The sequence below is a fragment of the Scyliorhinus canicula genome, chromosome 11, assembly GCF_902713615.1.
Source record: "Scyliorhinus canicula chromosome 11, sScyCan1.1, whole genome shotgun sequence".
NCBI lineage: Eukaryota > Metazoa > Chordata > Chondrichthyes > Carcharhiniformes > Scyliorhinidae > Scyliorhinus > Scyliorhinus canicula.
In genome coordinates, this window is record NC_052156.1 from 136910881 (window position 1) to 136926055 (window position 15175).

Consider the following 15175-nt stretch of genomic DNA (forward strand, 5'->3'; position numbering starts at 1 on the left):
AAATAGTTTGGATGGGGTAGTGTTTGTGCAGTGTGTCCAGGAAGCTTTTCTAACACAGTATGTAGATTGTCCGACCAGAGAGGAGGCCATATTGGATTTAGTACTTGGTAATGAACCAGGGCAGGTGATAGATTTGTTAGTGGGGGAGCATTTTGGAGGTAGTGACCACAATTCTGTGACTTTCACTTTAGTAATGGAGAGGGATAGGTGCGAGCAACAGGGCAAGGTTTATAATTGGGGGAAGGGTAAATACAATGCTGTCAGACAAGAATTGAAGTGCAGAAGTTGGGAACATAGGCTGTCAGGGAAGGACACAAGTGAAATGTGGAACTTGTTCAAGGATCAGGTACTGCGTGTCTTTGATATGTATGTCCCTGTCAGGCAGGGAAGAGATGGTCGAGTGAGGGAACCATGGTTGACAAGAGAGGTTGAATGTCTTGTTAAGAGGAAGAAGGAGACTTATGTAAGGCTGAAGAAACAAGGTTCAGACAGTGCGCTGGAGGGATACAAGATAGCCAGGAGGGAACTGAAGAAAGGGATTAGGAGAGCTAAGAGAGGGCATGAAAAATCTTTGGCGGGTAGGATCAAGGAAAACCCCAAGGCCTTTTACACATACGTGAGAAATATGAGAATGACTAGAGTGAGAGTAGGTCCGATTAAGGACAGTAGCGGGAGATTGTGTATTGAGTCTGAAGAGATAGGAGAGGTCTTGAACAAGTATTTTTCTTCAGTATTTACAAATGAGAGGGGCCATATTGTTGGAGAGGACAGCGTGAAGCAGACTGATAAGCTTGAGGAGATACTTGTCAGGAAGGAAGATGTGTTGCGCGTTTTGAAAAACTTGAGGATAGACAAGTCCCCCGGGCCTGACGGGATATATCCAAGGATTCTATGGGAAGCAAGAAATGAAATTGCAGAGCCGTTGGCAATGATCTTTTCGTCCTCGCTGTCAACAGGGGTGGTACCAGAGGATTGGAGAGTGGCGAATGTCGTGCCCCTGTTCAAAAAGGGAACAGGGATAATACTGGGAATTACAGGCCAGTTAGTCTTACTTCGGTGGTAGGCAAAGTAATGGAAAGGGTACTGAGGGATAGGATTTCTGAGCATCTGGAAAGGCATTGCTTGATTAGGGATAGTCAGCACGGATTTGTGAGGGGTAGGTCTTGCCTTACAAGTCTTATTGAATTCTTTGAGGAGGTGACCAAGCATGTGGATGAAGGTAAAGCAGTGGATGTAGTGTACATGGATTTTAGTAAGGCATTTGATAAGGTTCCCCATGGTAGGCTTATGCAGAAAGTAAGGAGGCATGGGATAGTGGGAAATTTGGCTAGTTGGATAACAAACTGGCTAACCGATAGAAGACAGAGAGTTGTGGTGGATGGCAAATATTCAGCCTGGAGCCCAGTTATCAGTGGCGTACCGCAGGGATCAGTTCTGGGTCCTCTGCTGTTTGTGATTTTCATTAACGACTTGGATGAGGGAGTTGAAGGGTGGGTCAGTAAATTTGCAGATGATACGAAGATTGGTGGAGTTGTGGATAGTGAGGAGGGCTGTTGTCGGCTTCAAAGAGACATAGATAGAATGCAGAGCTGGGCTGAGAAGTGGCAGATGGAGTTTAACCCTGACAAGTGTGAGGTTGTCCATTTTGGAAGGACAAATCTGAATGCGGAATACAGGGTTAATGGTAGGGTTCTTGGCAATGTGGAGGAGCAGAGAGATCTTGGGGTCTATGTTCATTGTTCTTTGAAAGTTGCCACTCAAGTGGATAGAGCTGTGAAGAAGGCCTATGGTGTGCTAGCGTTCATTAGCAGAGGGATTGAATTTAAGAGCCGTGAGGTGATGATGCAGCTGTACAAAACCTTGGTCAGGCCACATTTGGAGTACTGTGTGCAGTTCTGGTCACCTCATTTTAGGAAGGATGTGGAAGCTTTGGAAAAGGTGCAAAGGAGATTTACCAGGATGTTGCCTGGAATGGAGAGTAGGTCATACGAGGAAAGATTGAGGGTGCTAGGCCTTTTCTCATTAGAACGGAGAAGGATGAGGGGCGACTTGATAGAGGTTTATAAGATGATCAGGGGAATAGATAGAGTAGACAGTCAGAGACTTTTTCCCCGGGTGGAACACACCATTACAAGGGGACATAAATTTAAGATAAATGGTGGAAGATATAGAGGGGATGTCAGAGGTAGGTTCTTTACCCAGAGAGTAGTGGGGGCATGGAATGCACTGCCTGTGGTAGTAGTTGAGTCGGAAAATTTATGGACCTTCAAGCGGCTATTGGATAGGTACTTGGATTAGGGTAGAATAAGGGAGTGTAGGTTAACTTCTTAAGGGCAGCACGGTAGCATTGTGGATAGCACAATTGCTTCACAGCTCCAGGGTCCCAAGTTCGATTTCGACTTGGGTCACTGTCTGTGTGGAGTCTGCACATCCTCCCCGTGACTGCGTGGGTTTCCTCCGGGTACTCCGGTTTCCTCCCACAGTCCAAAGATGTGCAGGTTGGGTGGATTGGCCATGACAAATTGTCCAAAATTCTATGATTAACCTAGGACAAAAGTTCGGCGCAACATCGTGGGCCGAAGGGCCTGTTCTGTGCTGTATTTCTCTATCTCTATCTCTATCTCTATTCCACGAGCCTCAAACCTGTTAACTAAAAGAAATAGCCAAACACAATCTTCCTTTTACAAATCCATGCTGGGTCTCCTTAAATTAACTCAAACTTCTCCAAGTCCCTGTTAAATGGGCAGCATGGTGGTGGTGGGTTAGCCTTGTTGCTTCATGGCACTGAGGTCCCAGGTTCAATCCTGGCTCTGGGTCACTGTCCGTGTGGAGTTTGCACATTCTCCCCGTTTTTGCCTGGGTTTCGCCCCCACAACCCAAAGATGTGCAGGGTAGGTGGATTGAACATGCTAAATTGCCCCTTAATTGAAAAAAATGAATTGGGTACTCTAAATTTAAAAAAAAAATTTGTTCTGATTATTATTTCTAAATCCTTACCACTAATGTCAAACTGACCGCCCTACTGTGACTAGGAATGTCCTTTCATCCTTTCTTGAACAAAGATGTCACATTTGCCACTTTCCAATAGTAATGAGGTAAATCAGTAAATTAATGATAAGCAAATACCAATCCTGGTTTTAAAAAGACTGGAGATCATAGAAGAATTGCAGACGGACGGAAAAACAGAACTCATGGGAAAGATCAATTAATTTTAATACTGATAGTGAGAAGGTTGAATCTGTAGCATGGCATATTTGCAACTCAGGATGAACAAGAGAGGAACATGGTGAGCAGATCAGTACTATCACTAAAGAGACATAGGGGGCAGCACGGTGGTGCAGTGGGTTAGCCCTGCGGCCTCACAGCGCCGAGGTCCCAGGTTCGATCCCGGCTCTGGGTCACTGTCCATGTGGAGTTTGCACATTCTCCCCATGTCTGCATGGGTTTTGCCCCCACAACCCAAAGATGTGCAGGATAGGTGGATTGGCCATGCTAAATTGCCCCTTAATTGGAAAAAATGAATTGGGTACTCTAAATTTAAAAAAAAAAATAAAGAGACGTAGGAAATATTCAAGAAAGATCATATCAAAATTAAATTCACAAAGGGTACGGTCCTCTGGCCATTCTGCGGCAGAAAAGCATCTCGCCATGGCATAGCGTGACCCGTGAAAGCCGGAAGGTCTAATTTCTGGGATCTACCCAGCTCTCACACCTCACGAGATTCAACGCGCTCTCTCGAGATATTGCAAGGGGTATCCAGCCCACAATGGGTAGGATCACTCTTTAGCAAATCTGCACATGAGAGTGGGGCATTAAGCCTTACTCTAATGTGCAAAATACCGAGGTACCTGAAGCTTTGGGATTCAATCCCTTTGCCTTGGGGACTGTGGGTGAGTGCTGTTTGGTGCTAGTTCCCACAAACGGGGACCAGACGGAACAGCACTCGTTGGGGTCTCCAAGGGTATCTGAGGCCCCTAGTTGCATGCCCTTTGGGCAGTGTGGCAGTGCCAGCTTGCCGCCCTGGCAGTACCACCTGGGTGCCAGCCTGACACTGCCCAGGTGGCACTTCCAGCTAACAGGGGAACTTCCAGGTTGGCACTGCCAAGGTGCCAAGCTGACATTTTCTGCATGCGCGCGATTGGGCTGGGGTAGCCTGTTTGGGGGGTGGGTGGGGTGGATCCTCTCATTCGGGCTGAGCGGAAGGTCAGGAATTCTTTTTGGGACATGGTAGTGGCGTCCGGATCTTTCACTACGAAGGGAGGTTCTGGCGAGTGGAGCTCCATGTTGTAAAAAATGGGGCTATGTGCAGCCTCGGCCGCACACTCCCCATTCAGGCCCCTTATTCAAAGAAAGTCATGTTGAATAGCCATGTGTTGAACAGCACTGTGAGTGCCGGGAAACATACGGCGGCTAAATCCGTTTGCTCAGGGACTTTGTTCCCTTTTTGGAAGTTCATGCCCAATATGTTATTGCCCAACAGAATCATAGCATTATTGCAGCACTGAAGGCTGCCATTTTGTCCATCGGCCATTGTGTCTGTGCAGGTTCTCCAAATGAGCAATTCATCTGGTGCCATTCCCCTGCCTTCTCCCTGGAATCCTGCAGATTTCCATTTCAGTTAACAGTCTAATTCCCTTTTGAATACTTTGATTGAACCTGCCTTCACCACACTCTCAGGCAGTCCATTCCAAACATTAACCACTCGCGTGAAAAATATTTTCCTCGTATTGCTTTTGCTTATTTTGCCATTACTTTAAATCTGTGTCCTCTTAGTCTCGATTCTTTCATGAGTGGGAACAGTTTCTCCCTATCCATGTTTGCCCAGACCCCTCATGATTTTGAAGACCTCTATCAAATCTCCTCTCAGCCGTCTCTTTTCCAAGGAAAACAGTCCCAACTTCTCTAATCTATCTTCATAACTGAAGTTCCTGATCCCTGAAACCATTCCTGTCAATCTATCCTGCAGCCTCTTTAACTCATTCACATCTTTCCCAAGTGGGTGCCCAAAACTGGGAGCAAGACTCCCGCTGAGGCCAAACTAGTGCCTTATACAAGTTTAACATTGTTTCTTGTTTTCTGATGAGAGAAGTCACAGGACCATAAATTTAATCATTTGCTATTTGAATATGAAATATATTTTATATTCCTCTACCGGCTGAGGTTATTCATGATGGACCCACCCTCTCAACCTCGCCCCTCGCCTAAGGTGTGGTGATCCTCAGGATAAATCACCACTAGTCAGCTCTCCTCCTCAAAAGGGAAAGCAGCCGATGGTCATCTGGGACTATGGTAACTTTACTTTCATTTAAATACGTCAGGCATTGACAGCTTCAGGCAACTGACATGATGTAGAATTATAAACTGGATAATTCCAGTTCCTTTGGCATTCGATTACTTTTATTCTAATAAACATTACAGTTATTGGTACTGAGCAAAATGTTTACACAGCTAATTTTGAATGCCTAATCATATTTTTTCCAAATTCTATTTTTGTATAGTTTTCTCCTGTAGTTGCCACGTCCCTTTTCTAATACAGTAATGCAGATTTGAGTCCAATGCAAATTAATGGGATGAAATCATCTCTCCGTACGACACAAGGGCTCAACATCAAAGAAAATCTGGAGTCAAGGCAGCAGCTGGCGCAGTGGTTAGCACTGCTGCCTCACGGCACCGAGGATCCGGGTTTGATCCTGGCCCCGGGTCACTGTCCGTGTGGGGGATGCACATTCTTCCTGTGTCTGCGTGGGTCTCACCCCCACAACACAAAGTCGTGCAGGGTAGGTGGATTGGCCATGCTAAATTGCCCCTGAATTTGGAAAAAAAAGAATTGAGCACTCTAAATTTATTTAAAAAAGGAAAATCTGGAGTCAACCCAGTTCCCAAAAACTGTGGGTCATGGCTTAAACTAGCCAATTACATAGAACACAATGCGTTCTCGCTCAGAGGGTGGATTTCACCGAACAGGCGCCGGAATATGGCAACTAGGGGCTTTTCACAGTAACTTCATTTGAAGCCTACTCGTGACAATAAGCGATTTTCATTTCATTTATAGCTTTTTTTCTCGCTGGACAGGCAGGAAATTTAACTTCAGATGTGAAAGATTTCTAGAATTTAAAAAAAAGCAACAAAGGGTGCTAGCCACTAGTTGGAATTACTGCATATTTGTTGAAGCGCAGCAAGGACAGTTTTATTCTGCATCAGGTAATTATACTGGCCAGGAGAGTTACTCCCAGTCACTGCATATTTCACCCAATACAACCCCAAATAAATAAAAAAAAATTACACATTATAGACAGCATTTTCTGTCTTTCATTCAGATTTCCCCACCTTCCACTGTATCGGAAGGAAGAAAAAACTCAGCAGGTCTCAGTTTTTCCAGCGTCCTCTGTTCTTGTTTCAGAGTGCAGCAGCCGCAGTATTTTGCTTTTATCCACAGTATTTAGTGAGCTGGGAGTTGGGGTTGGTTTTTTTGCAGGGTTGGCTGCGGTGTGATAGTTCTGCCTGTAGGTGGCAGCAGCAGCAGCAGCAGCAGCGCCAGGAGGCCAAACGCTGAGCTACCGGGAGGAGTGGGGCTTCTCTTGGCCCGGTCTCTGCCTCCTCGGCTTCAGTGAGGTGGTGGGGGAGGGGAGGGAAGAAGATGGCGGCGGCGATGGAGAAGTTGCAGTTACAGCGGGAAGGGACTGGTGTCCCGTACAAACAGCGGCTGGAGGTGAGTGCGGGCCCGGCGGGACATGGAGGCAGCGGGGAGACGGTTTTTCTCTCCCTCTCTGTCTATCTGTATGACTGACTTCAGCAGCTCACATCCCCAGGTAGATTAATAACACCATTAATAAACTGCAACAACCACCTTGCTGCTTTGGACAATAATGCCCCCCCCCTGTTTTCGACCCTTATGTCTACCCTATTAAATCCTTTCACTATTTGAAAGATGTGTATTAGTTTTCTATTTTTCGAGAGAAAAGAACCCAGCCTATTCAGTTTTTCCTAGAAGTTACAATTTCTCAGTCCTGATTTCATTGCAAATTTTGTAGCGCCTTCTCCAGTACCTTTATCATTTTTGTAAGATGGAGTCCCAGAATTGTGGACCATACTCAAACTTAACCTCGCTGCTTTCCATTTTTTTTATGGCTTGCATTGTTTATTCATTTTCATACCTGGATCCCACACAGTTCTGCGAACAGCATGATAACCTGGGCAAACTTGTGAATGTTGCCCTTTCTTTGAATCCAAGTAGCACTTAAATGTATATTTTAAAATATCCTCCCTTAAACAAGGCCTAATTTACCTGGCACCCATCATCAACCTTGGTAACTGTGGATCTACCTGGTGATCTTAATGCCTCTTTCACCACTCCTCCTTATGGACTCCTCTCCAAGGTGCTGTCAATGCACTCAGTTGTTGCCTTGATGCTGTTATGTGACAAGAGGATGGATGTATACCTAACAAAAACATCTGCCCATGCATGAAGTTCTATGTAACCAGCTGTTAAAAATGCAAACGGAAACGTCTTGTTTCCAATCAACTTTCCTGTCCTAGTAAAATGTACATCTTTTACCTTGCTGATGTTTAATTTTTCATGTGTTTTGAAAGTTATTTGTTTGTGATATATTTTAGATGCTGATTGGAGACTCCACTGACAATTTGATTAAACGTATAATGAGACTTATTCTGCAAGACACCTATGAGGCTCAGTCAGAACTACATACCATCATGCTGAATTTGTTTGAGAAAATTTCTATTAATGGAGCCGAGGACTGTCGCCCAGAAGCACATGTCTTCTTGCAGCGCTTTGCCGAAATTGCGTGGTCTGAACTGGTAGATGAATGCTTTGCCGAAGGTAGCATGAAGTTGATTCACTCACATTCCACATTTTTTCAGGCTTTAGGCTTCTTGCGTCGAATATCTTGTTACATGCCCTGTGTTAGACGAATGTGGGATAAGCGATACAGAATTGTTACAAACATTGGCATCATGCTTGTTTTTGATGGTGAAATTACACACCTGCGCCATTTCATCTGGCAGGAGTGCTTGAAGATTCTTTACAATTGCCTTGTCTTGTGCACTGAAGATGACATAAAGTATCTTTGCCAGTTACAGATCTTTAACTGCCTAGAAGTAGCCTGGAAAATGTCTGATCAAAGATTGAACCTTGGGTTGCTTGTTAAAGCATGGCTGGTCTTGGCGGAGCATTATCACATTCAAATTTGTAAGCAAACATGGGATCGATCCTCCTTCCCCCAAATAATTTGGTACTTGTCACAAGAAGATGAGTATGAAATGGCTGGTGTACATGTCGCTAGAAAAGCCATGATGGCTGTGGAGAATCCTGAAGAATACAAGAAAAATCCTTACGTGCATTATCAACATAAAGCAAGGTATGTATCCACAATTTCGGACATAGAAACCAAACCACCAGAAACATTCCCGATTATATGCTCTTCTCCTCTGTGTAATGAACTGGAAGATTTGGACTGTCACTTCCGCGCTTGTGAACGCTGTCGGCTTACATATTACTGCAGTAAAGTCTGCCAGAAGTACCACTGGAAACATGGTCACAAAGAGGAATGTGTTCCCCTGATTCCAAAGGAAGAAATCCTGAAATACTACACTGAAGATGTGATAAATGACTTTCAACTGTACTGTATAAGCCTGTCGAATAGCAAGATGCTGGAAAGCATTATGGGTCAAACCATTCCGAAGCGCAAGAGAGGAGATGGCGTTCGCTGCTTAGGTGTTCTTGTTAAAAATGAGCAGGGCCAGTGGGTTACCATCGATGAACAAATACCAGATTCCAAGAAACATGCATTTCCTCATCCCAGAAGAAATCGACCCAAAGACTAATTTTTGCTTCCCTCTCAGTGATTCATGGTTATTTATGAATAATGTTCCCAGTGCAGTCAAGTGTTTTTGTGGACTTGGATTCAGCCATTTTTTAGGGGGAATATTATTATTTATTTTGAAGAGCCAGTGGGCTAAAGTGGAACATTTAACACTTCTTCATTAGTGACTTGAAATAAACAAACTCTTTTTTTCCCCATTCTACAATCCTATTCAACGACTGTAAATAATGTATGATGTGTACAGTTAGCTGTGGTTATACACTATTATAGACTCAGTTCCCATTTCCAGTCATTTGTAGCAAATTCCATTTCTAAACCTACTGATGCCATTATCTAGATTTACCCAAATTATTTAAAAGCTAAGCAATACTCACTTAAAATGAGTTTGTGAGGGCAGCACGGTGGCACAGTGATTAGCATTGCTGCCTACAGCGCTGAGGACCTGGGTTTGAATCCCGGCCCTGGGTCACTGTCTGTGAGGTGTTTGCACATTCTCCCCGTGTCTGCGTGGGTTTCGCCCCCACAACCCAAAGCTAGGTGGATTGGCCACGTTAAATTGCCCCTTAATTGGAAAAAATGAATTGGATACACTAAATTTATTTAAAAAAAGATGAGTTTGTGTAAATTGGAGAACTGATTTATAATTTCTCCTGAATTGTCCTATTATTTCTTGCAGCAGTCAATTATAATACCTTTGAGAAAATGTCCCAAAGTGCTTGCAAGAAAGTAATCAGACAAAAAAACACATTGAGAGCACAACATTGAGTCAAAGAATTATAGCCATTTTACACCTGGTGAAAGAAGCTGAATAAAACAAAGTGGCAGAAATTCAGCTCTTGATCAATGAATCAAAGAATCTTTACTTTGTTAATTTAAAACATTGAGCATTTTTGCTTCCGAAGTAATCTGAGTTTAACCGTACTTTGCTGAAATTGGTGGGGACATAATTCAAAATGGGTGCATGGAATTATAGTGTTTTGTCTTTTTAAGAAAAAATGCGTTTTAATTTGATATCCTGTGATTAATTTATAATGTGCCAACAAAGTGACTTGTATTAAATCTGATCAGTTTATTTAATTTGTTTGTTATTTGTACCTGATCTTAAATGAGAAAACTAATCCAGTAGGTAGCTCTTATTTTATTGATAATGTATGCGGATCTAAAAATGTCACTGTAAATTGAATTCATTTCTCAGAAAGGAGATCTCTTATTTTGTAATTAATTTAAAATATCACGGAAAGGTGACCTGGTCTTTAGAAATACTGAGTAGTTGCCATTACTTTTATTAAAAAGCTTAACTCTAGTGTGACAAGTGTTAAATACCTTATTTGGTGGGGGAGCGAGAATAAATCAGCTGCTTAGAATTTTCAATTTTCCCAAAGCAGTCCACATGCGCAAACGTCGGGTATTGAACATAGGGATAAAAGCTGAAATGTAAAATTGCTCTTTGCCTAATTCGGGATATAGCTTTTAATATCATAGAATTAAAATTTTCTAGTCATTTTATTGGGCTGTTTCTCTGAATGAAAGACCATTTATTACCTCTGCCACTGAACGTGGGCGAAGGTTTCAGAGCAGATTGTTAGCCTGAAACCTCCTCATTGAGATGGGAGCTCTGAATAAAATATTAATCTTTTCAGTTTACATCTAATAATCTTTATTGTCGCAATTAGGCTTACATTGCAATGACGTTACTGTGAAAAGCCCCTAGTCGCCACATTCTGGCGCCTGTTCGGGTACACAGAGGGAAAATTCAGAATGTCCAAATTACCTAACTATGTCTTTCTGGACTAGTGGGAGGAAACTGGAGCACCCAGAGGAAACCCACGCAGACATTGGGGGCAGACACAGACAGCGACCCAGCCGGGAATCGAACCTGGGACCCTGGTGCTGTGAAGCCACAGTGCTAATCGCTGTGCTACCAATCTGCCCCCTTTATAGTTATAGACATCTATCAGGCAGGGTAAAGTCTCAAGGAAGTGATGAATAATTGAAATCATGTTAAGTGAACACAGCGTGGCAGAGGTGTGCGCTCTACTGTATGCCCTCTACACTTTTTAAAAAAATTTAGAGTACCCAATTATTTTTTCCAATTAAAGGGCAATTTAACGTGGCCAATTCACCTAACCTGCACATCTTTGGGTTGTGGGGGCGAAACCCACGCAGACACGGGGAGAACGTGCAAACTCCACACGGACAGTGACCCAGGGCCGGGATTCGAACCCGGGTCCTCAGTGCCGTCGGCAGCAATGCTAACCACTGTGCCACCATGCTGCCCTGTGCCCTCTACACTTGTTATATACTCAGAAGATGTAGACCTGGAATCAAACAATATTTGCACTTCAAACTTTTGGGAGATCAAGGACTTAGAATTACTTTAAATAGGAATGCCTCACTTAAATTCCATAGCCTTATAAATAGAATTTACAGTGCAGAAGGAGGCCATTCGGCCCATCGAGTCTGCACCGGCTCCTGGAAAGAGCACCCCACCCAAGATCAACACCTCCACCCTATCCCCACAACCCAGTAACCCCACCCAACACTAAGGGCAATTTTGGACACTAAGGGCAATTTATCATGTCCAATCCACCTAACTTGCACATCTTTGGACTGTGGGAGGAAACCAGAGTACCCGGAGGAAACCCACGCACACATGGGGAGGATGTGCAGACTCCGCACAGACAGTCCAAGCTGGAATCGAACCTGGGGCCCTGGAGCTGCGAAGCGATTGTGCTATCCACAATGCTACCGTGCTGCTATGTACTGAACAAATCCCATAAAATAAAGTTTTAAAGGTAGCTAGGAAATGGCGCAGCCTTGTTTGAGGATCAGGGTAGCTGTGGGAGAGGTGTACTATATGTTGAAATGTTTAAACAAAATAGATCCGGTGGTGCCTTTAGCACTTTGAAAGAATCAAGAGGAAGGAATGCTACTGTACACATTTTAATCATTTACAGTGAGCAGAAAACTCTTCATCTGATCCATGTGACTGCTAGATATGAACACTGCCTGGTGTTTTGTGTTTTTAGACTTCCCAGTAAGGATTATTTTGATCTGGGGCAAGAAGCATTTGTTTCCGTGGCCAGAGAGTATGCTTCTTTTACAAATTGTAGGTGAATTATGTTGGACAATTCAGGAAGTTCTTCTTTTCCCAAACCAATAAAATAAAACCACTAATAAATAGGATGTAACTCTGACTCAGTGATTCAGTCAGGCCTGTGCTATAGTTGGTTGGCCACAAGATGGTGCTGATAAATTGTAGGCAGTGTTTTTCAAACTTTTTTTCTGGGGACCCGTTTTTACCAACCGGCTGACCGTCGGCACCCACGCTGGCCGACCTTCGGGACCCACCATTTTCTCTTGCCTTTAATTCGAGAGGTGAACCTGCTTGGTCCTCACAATCTCACTCCAATCAGGCTCACAGGAGGAGAGATAAGAACTAGTTAGCATCCAAGTTTTATAAGCAAACAAATCAGCCAGAGAGGACAATTTCTCAAGGAGGAAAGCGTGGATTTCGTACCTCTTCGTAAACTCTAAGTAGCTCCCCTGTTGACTGATCATTCCAGTACCTCTTCAAGCGGATGAAGTCCACCATCATTGGGATTGACTGGTCATTGTTTCGATTCAGTGCTTTAATGTAGTCGAAAAGGTCAGCAAAAAACTGACAGCCATCCTTCAGTACACAGGGGTTTGCCAAACGTTCAGTTCTGTCCATGATTAAACCATGAGGAATATACTCTCCAGGTCATTTGAGCAATGTTTAGGGATGCAAAACAGATCGAGGTCATAGCCTTGTTTATCATCGGTGATCACCACGCAGTCAACAGCCGCCATGCCGCTATCGCACTTTGACCCCAGGTTCAGGTCCCAACACACTCAGGCTGCATGCGCACTGATGAGCGGGCACTCTTGCGCAGTGCGCCTGCATTCTTTTAGCTGGTTGCGGCTGGCATTGTTAAAAGCTGGCTGTTGCGCGTGAATTCCCGTGATTGGGAACGTCGCGATGCACAGCCCCGTGACCCTCCTGACACCTGCCCACGACCCACCCGCGGGTCGTGGCCCCTGCTTTGAAAATGCCTGTATTAGACTACAAGCAGCTAAATAATAAGCTACAAGCAGCTGGCTATCATTTTTTCATATTAATAGCTGAAAGTAAGTCTACTTCATTCGGCTTAAACCATTGGTTTGAGAACATTTTCTCTTTGGCTCTTATCAGGTGTTGTTTTACATTGGCTTTAATGTTTGCACTTTATTTTGGTGAGGTATGAACAGTTTGGTGTAGCTATTCAGGAATTGTCCTGCAGGTTCTGTTATCATATCCATATCAGCTGATGGAATGGAACAGAAAATCAGGCAGGTGATGAGATGCCACTTGTTTCATGCTATTGCCCAAAATGAATTATTACTTTAATGTGCGGTGTAAGCTATGATTTGTAAATATGCCTGATGTGGTTTCAGCATCATGTTTACAATTTGTTTTATAATTCAAGTATGTACCTGGGTAATAGCAGGGTGAAACTATAAAAAGGGGGACTAATAAACAGAAGCAAGTATAAAAAGTGGTTCAATAAAATGTTTAGAAAGATGAAATTGGTGCAAGGATTGCCAAGTAATGGAGACTTGACAAGAATTTAGTACGGAGGCAAGCCTCTCAACTATTCAGCTTGTAAATATTGACAACCTTTAGTATCAATGTGCATCTTTAGGAAACATGCAAGAAGTACTTGGACACTACAGCAACTGCAAATGGATTGCTTTTACAGTACTTTCAAAAATAAATGGCGTTATAGGTATCCTTGAATCTGTACACAGCAAGACCTGGATATCATTGCGCTAATAAGTGGCAAGTAACACTCACGTTGCAATACTGTCGGGCATTGACTGTCTCCAAAAAGAAAGAGCCTGACTACTTCACCTTGATATTCAATGAAATTACTATTGTGCAACGATATGATTCCATGAATATCCTGGCGGTCACCATTGATCAGAAACTTAACTGGACCAGCCATATAAATATTGTGGGCACAAGGGCAGATTGGAGGCTATGTTTCTATGTATTGAGTGTTTGAACTCTCCAAAAACCTTCCACCATCTACAAGGCAGAAGTCAGGAATATGTTGGAATAGTCTTCACTTGCCTGGGTGAGTACAGCGTCAACAATACAAGCTCAAAATCATCTGGGGCAAAGCAGTCGCTTGATTAGCACCACCTTTAACATACACTCGTCCACCAGCACACGCTGGCTCCAATGTGCACCATCCAAAAGATGCACTGCAAAAACTTGCTTCTTCAGCAGCAGCACCAAACCTGTGACTCTTACCTCGGACAATAATAGCAGTGCATGGGAACCCCACCACCTGTAATGTTCCCATCCAAGTTACACAATATCCTTTCTTCAAAATATATAATTCCTTCATCGTCACTGGGTCAAAGCCCTGCAACTGCTTCCTAACAGCACTGGGTTTGAATCTCCAGTTTTGCTGCCTCTCAAGGAATTAGTTCCTTTTAGCTGTGCTAAGATTCTCTAAGTAAACTGTCCTCTGGGCATCACACCTAGTTTTTAAGGTGTCAAAAACCCTAGTTGCAGGGACACAGTCTTCACCAAAAATGGCACACATCTGCCGAGCTCCTGAACGTTGGATTACAACTGGCTGGATGGTGCAGATCCACCAATGTTATCCTCAAGTGGCAGAAACAGCTTGCAGCAACTATGTTTGCTTGTTCTCAGCTACTGAACCAAGCCTCTGTTTCCTTCAGCCTGTTTAACTGCACCACTGGAATCTTCATCTGGGATCTGATGGCGTGTACATTTTTATATCACAACCAATTTGAATCTCTCCAGAGGTTTTGGTTTCCAATCTCCATTTCCTTAGAAAGTGGGGTGGTCAGAAGGGCAGCACGGTGGCGCAGTGGTTAGTGCTGCTGCCTCACGGTGCCGAGATCCCAGGTTCGATCCCTGCTCTGGGTCACTGTCCGTGTGGAGTTTGCACATTCTCCCCGTGTTTGCGTGGGTTTCACCCCCACAACCCAAAAGATGTGCAGGGTAGGTGAATTGGCCACACTAGAATGCCCCTTAATTGGAAAAAATGAATTGGGTACTCTAAAGTTTTTTTAAAAAGAAAATGGGGTGGTCAGTTTCCTGTCTCAGTTTTCCTTTTCAATTAGGGTCTGTCTCCAAAAATGCAAGCTTTGGAAAAACAAATCCTATCACATAGTAAGAGAAAGATACAATTAACTGTTCTGCTTCACCCCCCCCCCCCCCCCCCCCCCCCCCCCATACACACACATACACCCCCCGAGTCAAATATCTGTCTGACACTGCCAATATGAGAATG

The 15175-nt window shown here is 43.8% G+C and overlaps 1 protein-coding gene across 2 annotated transcripts; it reads left to right on the forward strand.

The window, feature by feature from the left end:
• The first annotated feature begins 6611 nt into the window (after window positions 1–6611).
• On the forward strand, window positions 6612–9917 carry LOC119973408. 2 transcript variants are annotated; one of them, XM_038811465.1, is made up of 2 exons: window positions 6612–6709; window positions 7615–9917. In XM_038811465.1, the coding sequence occupies exons 1-2, from the start codon at window positions 6638–6640 to the stop codon at window positions 8839–8841; spliced, it is 1299 nt and encodes a 432-aa protein (XP_038667393.1). In that variant the 5' UTR covers window positions 6612–6637; the 3' UTR covers window positions 8842–9917. The 2 variants fall into 2 exon arrangements, with proteins under 2 accessions (XP_038667393.1, XP_038667392.1); XM_038811464.1 differs by having other exon boundaries at window positions 6641–6809.
• The last annotated feature ends 5258 nt before the right edge of the window (window positions 9918–15175 follow it).

Excerpts from the sequence above, each read along its gene's own strand:
- LOC119973408 (XM_038811464.1), top strand. The coding sequence starts at position 6,732 with ATGGAGGCAGCGGGGAGACGGTTTTTCTCTCCCTCTCTGTCTATCTGT. Across the intron at positions 6,810-7,614 it reads TCAGCAGCTCACATCCCCAG|ATGCTGATTGGAGACTCCAC; the intron begins GTAGATTAATAA and ends GATATATTTTAG.